This window comes from Lycium barbarum, chromosome 9 (assembly GCF_019175385.1).
Source record: "Lycium barbarum isolate Lr01 chromosome 9, ASM1917538v2, whole genome shotgun sequence".
NCBI lineage: Eukaryota > Viridiplantae > Streptophyta > Magnoliopsida > Solanales > Solanaceae > Lycium > Lycium barbarum.
The window spans coordinates 1,195,318-1,207,979 of NC_083345.1; the positions used below are offsets into that span (position 1 = coordinate 1,195,318).

A 12,662-nucleotide genomic window follows, 5' to 3' on the forward strand; every position below is an offset into this window, starting at 1 on the left:
GCTTATGATAATATATTATAAATGAGATGTGTGTTGGATTAAGTTATTCTTAAGATATTTTTAACATAATGTCATCCGTGTATTTCGAATTAGACTTGCAAAGTCTTTTGAGAAAAGGCTTGATATCGTTAAAAGTTTATTTTACCTTTTATATATGTGAATCTTTTTTACTAACTTCTTAATATGGAATTTTATTCGAATATCATTAAATTTTTCTTTTGACCTAAGTATTAGATGACCCACCACAAAGATTTAAAAATTTATTGTGTGCTATCCATATCATCCGAATATTTTTGGACACCAAAGTTGGCAGGCTTCTTCCTGTACTATGTCTGTCTAAAATATTTTTGACCACCATGGTTGTAAATCAGCTCGTCTCACGTCATCACTTGATTGAGCTTGTTTCTTTACTCTTCATGGGTTGTAAATTGAAATATGGTAACTATTCTTTGTTATCTCCATATTTGTAATAATGACTTCGCCACCACTTTGTGAATTAAACTAGCCAAAAGACTCTCTTAATACAATGTGATGCTTATGTAACTATGTAAAACCGTGATTGATTATACTCGAATTTTAATTAATTTTTAAGTATTTATATTCTGCAAAACATTATATGCATTATCCAACCATACTATTTGAGGCAGAGGAAGGATTTTGGGGTCGAAGAACATATTAAAGACAAAATATAAGTGGGCCTGAATTCAATTAGCCAGGTAGATCCGGTGTTGGACAAAGTAAATAATGTTTGATTTGTCCCTTTTTTCTTCCCATTCTTTTTGTTGTGTTTGGTACCTTAGGAATTGACTTTAAGAAAGAAAAGAAAAATCTGAGGAATTCATAATATGGAAAAATCTTAGAAATTCATTTTAATAGAAGTTAATTCCTATTAAAATGAGAAAAATAATTTTCCTACTTATAAGAAGTAGTAGTTTTTACAATTATTTTAAATTAAATTTAGATTATTTATTTCAGCAATCACTTAAGACATATGCGCTCCATCCAAAACTAAGTGTATGCCTAGCAATTTTCACGTCTATTAAGAACAAATAAGAAGTACAAGGTATCATTTAATAAGTTGTTTTTATTTATTAGATGTTTCTTAAAAATTGAGCACTATTAAAAAGAAGTAGTTCTTTATATGGTATAGTTGAAAACAATTATTAATTATTGTCTTAAATTCTTAAAGTGATAATTATTTTGAAATATGTTTTTACTAAACAACACTTATATTGGAACCAGTGGCGGAGCCACTCATGGCCAAGGGTGGTCACCTGCACACCCTTGGCTGGAAAATGGTACAAGTAGATGAATTAGATATTATAGCTAATGGATATAACTTAAATTTTGAACACTCTTAAAATAATTGAGATAGATAGCTTAAAGGTAAAGGATGTTCAATTTTACCTAAAATTCACGATTTAAAACTTGCATCAAACGCTGGTCATCTTCTTTCTTTAAAAGAAAACATATAAATAATGTCTGAAGCTAAATGGTTGATTTGTATTTGCCCTTATTTTCTTCCATGTTCCGACTAAACTTATTTGTATTTGAGTTATGATTTGCATTTGGTTTATTACTATCTTTTTCACAATCAAAACAAGTACATTTCAAAAAAAAAATAATACTATTTGCAAAAACTATGGCCAAACACAACTCCAACTCCAAAATTCCAAAATAAGTGAAAAAGTTTTTGATTTATATAGCCAAACGCCTACTTAAATTTTACGGGAATTCTACAATTTTGAACTTATATTAATACCTCGTTTTTGGACCAACCCAATTTTTTTTAAAAATGTGTTAACCACGCATCAGTATTTTCTTGACAAGTGTGAATTCGTTTTTGCTTATATTTTTTCTTTCTTTTTTCTTTTCTTTTTCTTACTTTTTGACTTTACCTTAACTAAAGTAACTTCTCCATTCCTCACCCCATCCACACACTTCTTCTCCATCTAACCCCTCCCCACCATATCTTATCTTTTCTTTCTTTCTTTCTTCTACTTTAAGTCTAACCTCCCACCCTCTCATTAACACTAAGGCCCCGTTTGTGCATAAATATTAAAAAAAAAAAAATGGAATTTTGAAATTAGAATTGGAGTTGGAGTCGTATTTGATCATAATTTTTGAAATTATAGTTTTTGTTGAAATGTAGTCGTAAAAAAGTGAAAAAAGTGATTTTTTTTTAAAAATAAGTTTTTGATATTCCGGAACGAAATTCTTATGGCCAAACGCTAAAAAGTGAAAGAAGTAAAAAAAATTCCGAAATAAAGTGAATAATTCTTATGGCCAAACGCCTACTAAGACTAGCGTTTCAGTTTTTCCCCTCTATTCCTAGATTGTTGAGTTGTTGATAATCAAAATAATTATTTTTTCCTTTCCTAGTAGACTCAAAATTTGGGAGATATCATCAATTAAATTCTCTCATAACTTCAACACAATTAAGAATGAAGATTTCAAAAAGAATCAATAAGCTCCCCATGATTTATATGGGGCTGGGCTGAAGACGGAAATAAAAAGTCTAAATTTTGCCTTCATTGATCTTATGGGTTTTACGAAAGTAATTGATCAAATTGTAAGGGAATATTAGCGGTGGGGTCCAGCGGTGATGGCAACTGGTTTGAAGAAGAAAGAAAGGAAAAAAAGAATAACGGAAAAATTAGAATAACAAAGAAAAATAGGAAAATATATTTTATAAAGAAAAAACTTGTAGAAATTATTTTTCTTGGGTTCACACGCTCTTTAAGACAGTATGCACTCCCTGTGCCAGGTGGAGAAAAAAGGAGGTAATAATATTAGTTCGAAATTACTTTAAGGTTTAAGTGTTTTTTTAAATGTCAACTTTAGGGCAGTTCTGATGTATTTTCTTCAAATTATATCAACGGAAAAAGTCTAAAAATACCCTTAAACTATTGAAAAAGACTCATAAATACCCTTCTTCTATCTTTTGGTCTAAAAATACCCTTCCATCCACCTTTTAGGTCTAAAAATACCCTTAAGGTTTGTTTTTGGCTCAAATATACCCTTTAAACTAACAGAATATGTTTTTTTATTTTTTTTTATCGGAAAAGGTCCAAAAATACCCTTAATCTATTGAAAAAGACTCATAAATACCCTCCTTCCACCTTTTGGTCTAAAAAAATATGAACGAAATATGTTTTTTTTTTTGGGTTTTTTTTGCATTTCATGAATAAAAAAATGAAATAGGAAATTATAATTTTTTTTTTTGCATTTCGTGTATTAAAAAATAAAATAGGAAATTATAATTTTTTTTTTGCATTTCGTGTATTAAAAAACAAAATAGGATAAAAAAAAATTAATTTCATTCATATAAAAACGAAATTAAAAAATATATATACCAACGAATAAATATATATATATATATATATCAATTTTAGGGCAGTTCTGATGTATTTTCTTCAAATTATATCAATTGGCAGATATGCCAGGTGTCAATTCCAGCTAGGTAAGCAAACCGGCAATACCAGTTACCAGTCATCAATTCCTCTTCAACCTCAAAAAGGCTCAAAACACTCGTATAAAAACACACAACAATAATACACACTCAACAAGAGTCGGCGCATTTTCAAAAATCTCAACTTTGGGCAGTCAAAAAAGAACAAAGAAAAACATGAATGGAGTGGTGGATAATGAAGAAGAAGGCAAAAAAGGGGTTAGTCTTGAAGAACTGAAGAATAAAATGGCTGATTTTGCAAAAGAAAGAGACTGGGATCAGTTTCATACTCCAAGAAATCTTCTTTTAGCACTGGTTTGTACATACCCCCACCCCCTTTTTTTTTCATAAACTTTTTAAACATTTTTTGAACACCCTTTTTGTAGAATGAACCATTATTAAGTATGTAGGGTTGGGTTGGTACATAGTGCAACTTTGTCCTATGTGTGTTTTTTTGTCTGTGTTTTGCACATTGATGGGTTTTTGTCCTATCATTGTTTATATGTTTTTTCTTGTTTACTTTGCTATTTCTTGCTTTTCATGGTTATCTCTGATGATTACTTATAAGAGATTTTGCTTGTTTCTTGTATGAACTTTGAGGAAAAACTAGTAATTTTTCTTGCTCAAAGGTTGAGTCTTTATGCCATTTTTGATGTTATTTTTTTTTTCCTTTGTGTTTTGATTTTGCATGTGTCTTAGTTGATTCAAAGGAAAGTTTTGTTTTGAGTGGAATTACTGATTTTTTTAGAGGAGTCTTGAAGAACTGAAGGAAAAAAAAGGCTGATTTTGCAAAACAAAGAGACTACATAGTGCAACTAATTTGTTCACATGTGTGTCCTTTCTTCCCTGTTTGTTTTCTTCTGTTGTGGACATTTGTGGATTTTTGTCTTATCATGTCTATAAACTTTAGAGCCACAAATATGGTGATTTTGCTGTGTTTTCTGGATGAACTTTGAGGAAAAGCTGGTGACTTTGAGGAACATAATATACTGTTTTGAATATTTTTGGTTTTCAAGATTATTTTTGCTTGTCTCTTAGTTGATTTCAAAGGATAACTGTGTTTTTCAGTGGAATTAGTAATGGATAGGAGGGGAAGTTGGAGTCTTGAAAAATCAAATATGATAGCATGAAACAAAAAGTTATCCTTTTTAGTATTTCCTAAAATTGTATGTGGGTTTTGGGTCATGTCATTGTTGAGGATTTCCAATTGCCTGGAAAGCCAGAAAACCCAGTAGCCTGAAAAGAAAAGAAAAGCTTTCATGTTTTCTCAGTTTTCTTGGTGGTACCCAAACAAGGCAATAGTACCTGATAATTTTACTACTGTATTTTATGTTCCCCATAATGTTATTATAGCATTTCAGTCAGAAACATGGAAACTAGTGCAACACTTCTTCTAATGTGTCTTTTGGTTGATGGGATAAAGGGTGTAACTTTATAGAATTTTTATACTATCAGGTTATTTTGAATTGTAACATGAAAAAAGTAAGATAAACAACTTGCTTACATTGTCATTGTATATTAAATCTTGAATAAATTTGAGGATGACAATAAAGATTTTGGTATTTGGTTAATTATTATTTTAATGCATGTTTGTTTTTGAATATCAGGTGGGTGAAGTGGGAGAACTGTCTGAAATATTTCAGTGGAAAGGTGAGGTCCCAAGAGGTCTACCAGATTGGCAAGAGAAAGAGAAGCAGCATTTAGGTGAAGAGCTATCGGATGTATTGCTTTATCTTGTCAGGCTTTCAGATATTTGTGGCATTGATCTTGGCAATGCTGCACTAAGAAAACTGGAGCTAAATGCCATTAAATACCCTGTTAGCCTTTCCAAAGGTTCATCCAAAAAGCATACTGTGTTGAACAAAACTACAACAACGACCTCCACCAATGACAGTGAAAATGGTGTGGCTGATGATGGTACATAATATTCTTTGATTTCCTTTGCTTTTTTTCCTCCTTTGTCTAGGTTCTCTTTTTAGTTTCTTAGACTTGCTATAAGACCTAGAACTAGTTTTTGTGTTAAAAGGGACAAATAGTGTTGATTGAAGTAACATTACCTAGTCAATCAATTTCGCCTTTTGCCTTTCCTGGATTATTTGGTTTCTTGCTTTGTCTATGTCCCCTTTGCCTCCTAGTTAATACTATTTGCTCAGTTATGTTGCTTGGACTCTTTCAAAGGACAAATAGTGTTGACTGAAGTAACATTACCAAGTCAATCAATTTTGCCTTTCCTGAATTATTTTTAATACTATTTGTTCAGTTAGGTTGTTTGGACTCTTCAAAAATGATATCGGGTGTGTGTTGATCCTCCATGCCGCAACATTTTGGATAGTCCGAGCAAAATAGTTGCTCAGACAAATGTATCTGCTTAATTGTGCTGCAATCGGCTATAGAAGATTAGTTGCCTTATTGTTTATGTTTATTAATTTAACTATTTATAGGTTACATGGGATTATTTTTTTAGTGATTTGATGACATTAAAAATTTGTACTATCAGTATTATCTGTTTGGATTGTCGTTTTCCTATTCTGTTCTTGTTTTGCTTATGACTAGAGAGAGAATGGAGGCTTATTTAAAACATGTGAAGCGCAATGTGTGGGGCAGACCAGTCTGCCTGACTAATGGGTTGATATAGTACACTCTATGGCTGCTTCTTTTGTTGTAGGGTTTCACTGTTCAGGAACTCCAAATTGACTTGAGAAAGTCTTTTAAAGGCTTAGGAAAAGTTAAAACTTTTTGTATTTTTATATTTTTATATGCTTAACTTTTTCTTCATTAGCAGAAATTACTTTGAGGACTTAGGTTTTTTGGTAGGCTCTTGGCTGTTTGAATCTGTCTCATTACTATTGTAGTCTTACCAAGAATGTTATTTTGCTTTGTAACTTGAAAATACTGGACTTCACAGGATTAATGCTTGGGTAGCCTTTTTTTAGAGTAACGTGTCATATGTGCACCTGAATTATGCAACATGGTCTAGATATGCTCTCCGTTGATAGTTTTGGTCAATTATGCTCTTGTCCTAATAAAAATGACCTATATTTGCCTTCGTTTTCGGTTTTGCAGAACTGGAGAAGCAGAAGTGAGAAAAAGCTGAGCGGGAGGCTAAGACGTTAAATGAGACTTTGATAGAAAGTTCAAACGAGTATTTTGATATGTCCTCTTTGCCTCCTGGTTAAAAGTTAAAACTACTCCCTTGGACAAATGTTTTGAGATTTGTTTATAACAGTACTAGTACTAGTTGTTTAAGATGGTGTTTGGAAATGGTAAATTGGTGACTCTCAGTAGTTATTTTGCATTCAAAATATATTATTTAGGTGACATTTGAAATTCTCAGCAGTTTAGTTACACCACCATAATATTAGATTTGAGGTTGTGATTTTAATTCCAAGAACCCCAAGTGTTTGAATTTTTTTTTTTTTTCTTTTTTTTCATAAGGTTCCTAGCTCACAGCTGGGTTGTATTAATCTTGGTAAAGATAATACATGAGGGGACTAGGCCTTACCTTGGGAAACACTGTGTTGCTATAAATTTACAAACACAGTCCAGTACAAAAGAGAATATCAATTAGCTTACAAAAAAACTGGCCCTATCAATTCTTATACTAGGCATTTGCCATTTGTCGGGGTCGAAGGCTCCCCTGGCCTGTCTAGGGAGGTCCTGATACTGATACATGTGATTCCATTGGCATGAATAAAGCTGCCATCTGTATCGAGTTTTACTCTACCAATTTCAGGGAAATTCCATCTGACAATCAAGCTCCTTGGGTTAGGTCTCAATCTTGGTTGGTCCATGTTAACGCTAGGAAATGCCGTATTCATGGCAGTCTTCAGAGTCCACAAGAAGTTATATTTCATACCTCCTTCTTGTTACCAAATTTACACGCTGTCACTCCTGTCCATATCTCCCAAACTATGACCACAGGTGTGATATTCAACAACATCCTGTGAACAGTATTCTTGGCTTTTGTATTGAATCTATCCAAATGGTACCTTATAGTTTGCTCGGAAACTCTCTTCAAATTAAACTAGATTTAATCGATTTTATTCGTGAAGATGGTGAGGTTATTTATTTATTTTTTAAAAAAGGACAATAGTCCCACCATCCGATATTAATTATTCACATTATTATAAATATTTATCCCAAAGCACTTATCTATTTACAAAATTAAAATATAATTAATTAAGTTTTTTCTACTTTGTCTTTAACATTAATTATTTTTTAAAATAACTAATATTGATTAGAGTTTAATTTATTAAAAAAAGATAAAGATAATGTTGTGAAAATAAACTTTTATTTATAAAATTTTAAACGTCGTGTAAAGAGTAAAGTAAATAAGTAATATAGAACGATGGAAGTAAACACAATTCTCATTATAACTTTCCAATAAATAATTACTTTTGGTAGAAAGTGAACACTACAGAAAAACTAAGAGGTCCTACTTGTTGCAACTGTCAAAGTTGGCAAGTCCCACATAGCAAAAAGAGATTCTTTTTATAATATTTTATTATATCATCATTCCTAGAATCTTTCTTTAAATAATCCTAACTGCATTAAAGAGATCTCCTTAATTTCTCGAGCCACGTATTACCCCACTTTTGAATCACCTTTTTGCCAGAAAATGACTCACCAAATCAAAGTTGGACATGATCTTTAAGTAGGCGTTTGGCCATAGAAATAAAAAAAAAAACTTTTTTTTTAAATTTTGAGTTGAAATTGGAGTTAAAATTGTGTTTGATCATATTTTTACAAATAGTATTTTTTTTGTTAAAATATATTTGTTTTGATTGTGAAAAAAGTAAAAAATTTGAAAAATAAATTTTTCTTATTTTTTAAATTTTAAATATAACTTGAAGTTGTATTTGAAATTTTCATGGCCAAACACTAATTTTAAAAAAAAAAAAACGAAAAAAAGTGAATTATTTTTTGTGGCCAAAACGGGTTTAAGGATTTTGTGGGCAAGTGTTTTTCCAAAAGCAAAGCTCATATGACGGCTTATGAGCTTATTTTAAACACGAGACGTGTGTTAGATTAAGCTTTAGTTCAAAAACACCTCAAATTTGATGTTCACGCCATATCAATGAATTTATAACATTGTATTTTTAACATATACTCACTTAACCATGGCTAATTACAGTCGAATTGTCATAGTGAAATTTTGTTAAAAATTTTTGTTAACTTAACATGAAAGATGACTCCGAGAAAAAATATGAATGTTATAGAAAAATTTAACTGTAGTACATATTTTCATCTGATTTTATCACCTTTAATTTAAATAGTCGAGTGTAAATAATATTTTCTCATGGAAAAGAACAGTAGCATTCAAGGCACACCACCCTAGATGGTGCTCATGCAAGACAATCAATGAGACCGATCACCAATTTACCATCCCTTTTCCAAAACAAAAGTAGTACTACTAGTAGTATTATACTACACAAAGCTCAACACATTTGTCTTGAGGAAATAGTATTAACCAGAAGGTAAAGGGAATATATGGATAAGGCAAAAAACCAAACAAGCCAGAAAAGGCAGAAGTTAATTGACTTGGTGCATGTTACATCAAATCAACACTACATGTCTATATACCCTTTTACCACAAAAACTAGTAGGTTGTCATAGCAAGTCTAAGAAACAATAAAGAACCCTACACAAAGGAAATCAAAGAAGATCATACACTATCATCATTCACTCCATTTTCACTCGCATTGTTAATGTTGGTGGAGGTTGTTGTTGTATTTTTGCTCAAAAGAGTAAGCTTTTTGGATGAACCTTTGGAAAGGCTAATAGGGTATTTAATGGCATTAAGTGCCAGTTTTCTTAGTGCAGCATTACCAAGATCAATGCCACAAATATCTGAAAGCCTGACAAGATAAAGCAATACATCTGATAGCTCTTCACCTAAATGCAACTTCTCTTTCTCTTCCCAATTTGGTATACCTCTTGGGACCTCACCTTTCCACTGAAATATTTCAGACAGTTCTCCGACTTCACCCACCTGGTATTCAAAAACAAACATGCATCAAAATAACCAATAACAATATCTTCTTCATCAACACAAGCTTTTAGATAAATCCATTTCTAATAGTAGTAAAATCGCGAGGATCAGTGGCGTACGGTTTGAAACTCAATGTATAATGAGTCTGTTTCCCTACCTTTCTCCAATTAAATACCGAGTATTTGTTTTCAAAAGAGTTAAACTTTGTGCATATGTCTATAATACACATCATGTGTTCCGCTCTTATCACTAGACCAGAGCTCGGAGGATTCTTACATTATATGTAATTTACACTACTAGTATAGTTTAATCTGTTATATCGGATTATTTACCTTATTTTTTCAAGTTACCTACAAATCCAAACTTACCAAATATCGCTTGCCAATAGTGTAAAAAAATGTATACTGGCAGTAATAACACTTAGGGGTCATTTGGTTACCAAGGTGGGATAGACGAATATTCGATTGGATAGCATTCGATTGGATTTGCTATCCCTCCCACCATTTTTGAACATAATGATTCCCGAGACTAATTAATACGCATAACCAAACACGGGATAAAATAATTTTGCAAGACATCCTGAGATTATTATCCCTAAACGACCCCTTAGTAATTATCATAACAATGCTATGTTTTGGATGGGAGAAGAAACAAGACCACCAGTGTTTATGGTAACTGATCAGTGTTGGTGCAAGTGTTGCACTACTTTTCATGTATTGACTGCAATGCTATAATTACATTGGGAACATAATATCATATGAAGATTATCAGTACTATGCCTTCTTTAGTGGGTAAAAAGAAAGTTTTTGCTAGGTTTAAATCCATGAAATGACCCAAAATGACCCAAACATTTACTAGTATCTCATTTGTTCTCTAAAGAAAATTACAGTGAACTTGGTTTTTACCATTGGGTTTGTTTGGTAAGGATATCAATGAGATTATTTTACCACATCTTTCTGTATGGGATGGTAATGCCACCATTTTAGTAGAAATGATGGAATAGAATAATTCCGGGACTAATTAATACTCATAACTAAGACCCCGTTTGGACATGGTTTGAAACCATGTTTCGACATGCAATTTGGATATTTGAAGTAATTTCTCTTATAGACATAAAAAACTCACAAGTTGTGAAAACTATCAAAACATTCTCAATTCTTATACAATCTTACCAAATGAGCAAATCATAGTTCATAATAAAATTAATACGCTAATTCATAACAACCGGCTCAAAATTAATACTAGAAACCTTTCTAGAAAATACAACGTCAATTGATCAAATTTTAGTTTAATAAATAAAATTAAACTATGGGTCTTTTTTTACAAAATTAAAAGGTTGGTAGACATAAATAAAATTTGATGGAAGTTAATGAGATTGGTAAATGATTGATGGGAGCAATTGTTAAAAATATCTACCAACTTATGGATCTTTTTTTACAAAATATAAACTTACAACAACAACAACATACCCAGTGAATCCCACAACGTGGGGTCTGGGGAGGGTAGAGTGTATGCAGAACTTAACCCTACCTTATGTAGGGAGACTGTTTCCGAAAGAAACTCGGCTTTACAAAATATAAACTTATGGATTAATTTTTATATTTAAAAAAGTATGTCCAAACGCTAGTTTGAAACCATAATTTCAAACCATGGCATGGCCAAACGCCCACTAAATGGAGGATAAAATAATCCTGCAATCTTATCCTGAAATTATAATACTTATCCAACCAAACAACCCTTAGACACTCCAACTTTCTCTACTATCCATTATTAATTCCACTGAAAAACACAACTATCCCTTGATAATCAAGTAAGATATAAGCAAAACAAATCTTGAAAACAAAAGAAAAAATCAAAACTGGCAAAAAGATTAGGCCTTTGAGCAAGAAAAGTTACCAAGAACAGCAAAATACACCATTTTTATGTCTCTGAAGCTTATAAAACATAAGACAACAAAACCCATAAATGCAGACAACAGAAAAACAAAGACACACAGAATATACAAAGGACAAAGTTGCACTATGTACCAAACTAACCCCACAATACCTAAAAATGGTTCATTCTACGAAAAAGGGTATTCAAAAAAAGTTTTTGATAAAAATATTTACTAACTCTTTGTTCCATGGTTTATAGTCTAAAGAAAATTACTACAGTAAACTTGGTTTTTACCTTTCAAGACTCCAACTTTCCATCCTATCCATTCCTAATTTCACTGAAAAACACAATTATCCTTTGAAATCAACCAAGAGATAAGCAAAAGTAATCTTGATAAAACAATAAAGAATCAAAACTGGCATAAATACTAAGCCTTTGAGCAACAAAAGCTACCAAGAACAGCAAAAAATATCACCATTTCTATGTGTATATATATCAACCTTATAAACATGATACAACAAAACCCATAAATGCAGACAACACAAAAACACACACACACAAAGGGACAAAAGAACACACACAGGGACAAAGTTGCACTATGTACCAACCCCACATGCTAAACAAAAAAAGGGTGTTCAAAAATGTTTAAAAGTGTTTGACAAAAAAAAAAGGGGGGGGGGGGGGGGGGGGGGTATGTACAAACCAGTGCTAAAAGAAGATTTCTTGGAGTATGAAACTGATCCCAATCTCTTTCTTTAGCAAAATCAGCCATTTTTTCCTTCAGTTCTTCAAGACTCACTCCTTGTTTTTCTTCTCCTTCATTATCTACATCTCCCTTCATCATCTTCTTCTTCGTTTTTGTTTTTTTGTGAGTGTTTTGTGTGAGCTTTAAGGTGGTTTTTTGAGGTTTAAATTGGTGACTGGGGGAAACTGGTAATTGCCGGTTTGCTAAAATGATGTTTTGGCTAAGCTGAACTGACACCTGATGTATCTGCTATCTGCAGTTACAATAATCTCATTTACGACCACTTGCTTTAATGTATATCAAATTTTTGGCTAATAAATTGACAGCCCCTAAATCAAATTTTATTTAGACTCGAATTATAATTTATTTTAGTTGAGTACCTAAACGTATAATAAAATAGTTTTATTAGACATTTTTGTTTCAAATTACATGCTCTCAAGTGTCTATGAGGTAGTTAAGTTAGTCATATAAGATATGTCATCTCTTTTAATTATACATATTAATCTCAATTAAAAAAGATATGAAGCGAATGTGTATAATCAAAAGATGTGACATATTTTAAATGTTTAACTCATTTACGTAATAAGCATTTTTAATGG

At 31.7% G+C, this 12,662-nt stretch overlaps 2 protein-coding genes across 2 annotated transcripts; one reads left to right on the forward strand and one right to left on the reverse strand.

Moving 5' to 3' along the window:
• Positions 1 to 3,544: 3,544 nt before the first annotated feature.
• On the forward strand, positions 3,545 to 6,753 carry LOC132611058 (uncharacterized). The gene is made up of 3 exons (XM_060325468.1): positions 3,545 to 3,766; positions 5,059 to 5,368; positions 6,515 to 6,753. The coding sequence occupies exons 1-3, from the start codon at positions 3,629 to 3,631 to the stop codon at positions 6,532 to 6,534; spliced, it is 468 nt and encodes a 155-aa protein (XP_060181451.1). The 5' UTR covers positions 3,545 to 3,628; the 3' UTR covers positions 6,535 to 6,753.
• Positions 6,754 to 8,953: 2,200 nt separating this feature from the next.
• Positions 8,954 to 12,322, reverse strand: LOC132610162 (uncharacterized). Its single transcript, XM_060324451.1, has 2 exons — positions 12,022 to 12,322; positions 8,954 to 9,443 (listed from the first exon to the last, which is right to left on the reverse strand). The coding sequence occupies exons 1-2, from the start codon at positions 12,160 to 12,162 to the stop codon at positions 9,117 to 9,119; spliced, it is 468 nt and encodes a 155-aa protein (XP_060180434.1). The 5' UTR covers positions 12,163 to 12,322; the 3' UTR covers positions 8,954 to 9,116.
• Between the last annotated feature and the right edge of the window lie 340 nt (positions 12,323 to 12,662).

What these genes read in the sequence shown, in the direction of transcription:
- LOC132611058 (XM_060325468.1), top strand. Translation starts at nt 3,629, where the DNA reads ATGAATGGAGTGGTGGATAATGAAGAAGAAGGCAAAAAAGGGGTTAGT. An exon ending in GAAATCTTCTTTTAGCACTG is followed by an intron (nt 3,767 to 5,058) that starts GTTTGTACATAC and finishes TTTGAATATCAG; the next exon opens with GTGGGTGAAGTGGGAGAACT. An exon ending in AAATGGTGTGGCTGATGATG is followed by an intron (nt 5,369 to 6,514) that starts GTACATAATATT and finishes TCGGTTTTGCAG; the next exon opens with AACTGGAGAAGCAGAAGTGA.
- LOC132610162 (XM_060324451.1), bottom strand. Translation starts at nt 12,162, where the DNA reads ATGATGAAGGGAGATGTAGATAATGAAGGAGAAGAAAAACAAGGAGTG. An exon ending in GAAATCTTCTTTTAGCACTG is followed by an intron (nt 9,444 to 12,021) that starts GTTTGTACATAC and finishes TTTGAATACCAG; the next exon opens with GTGGGTGAAGTCGGAGAACT.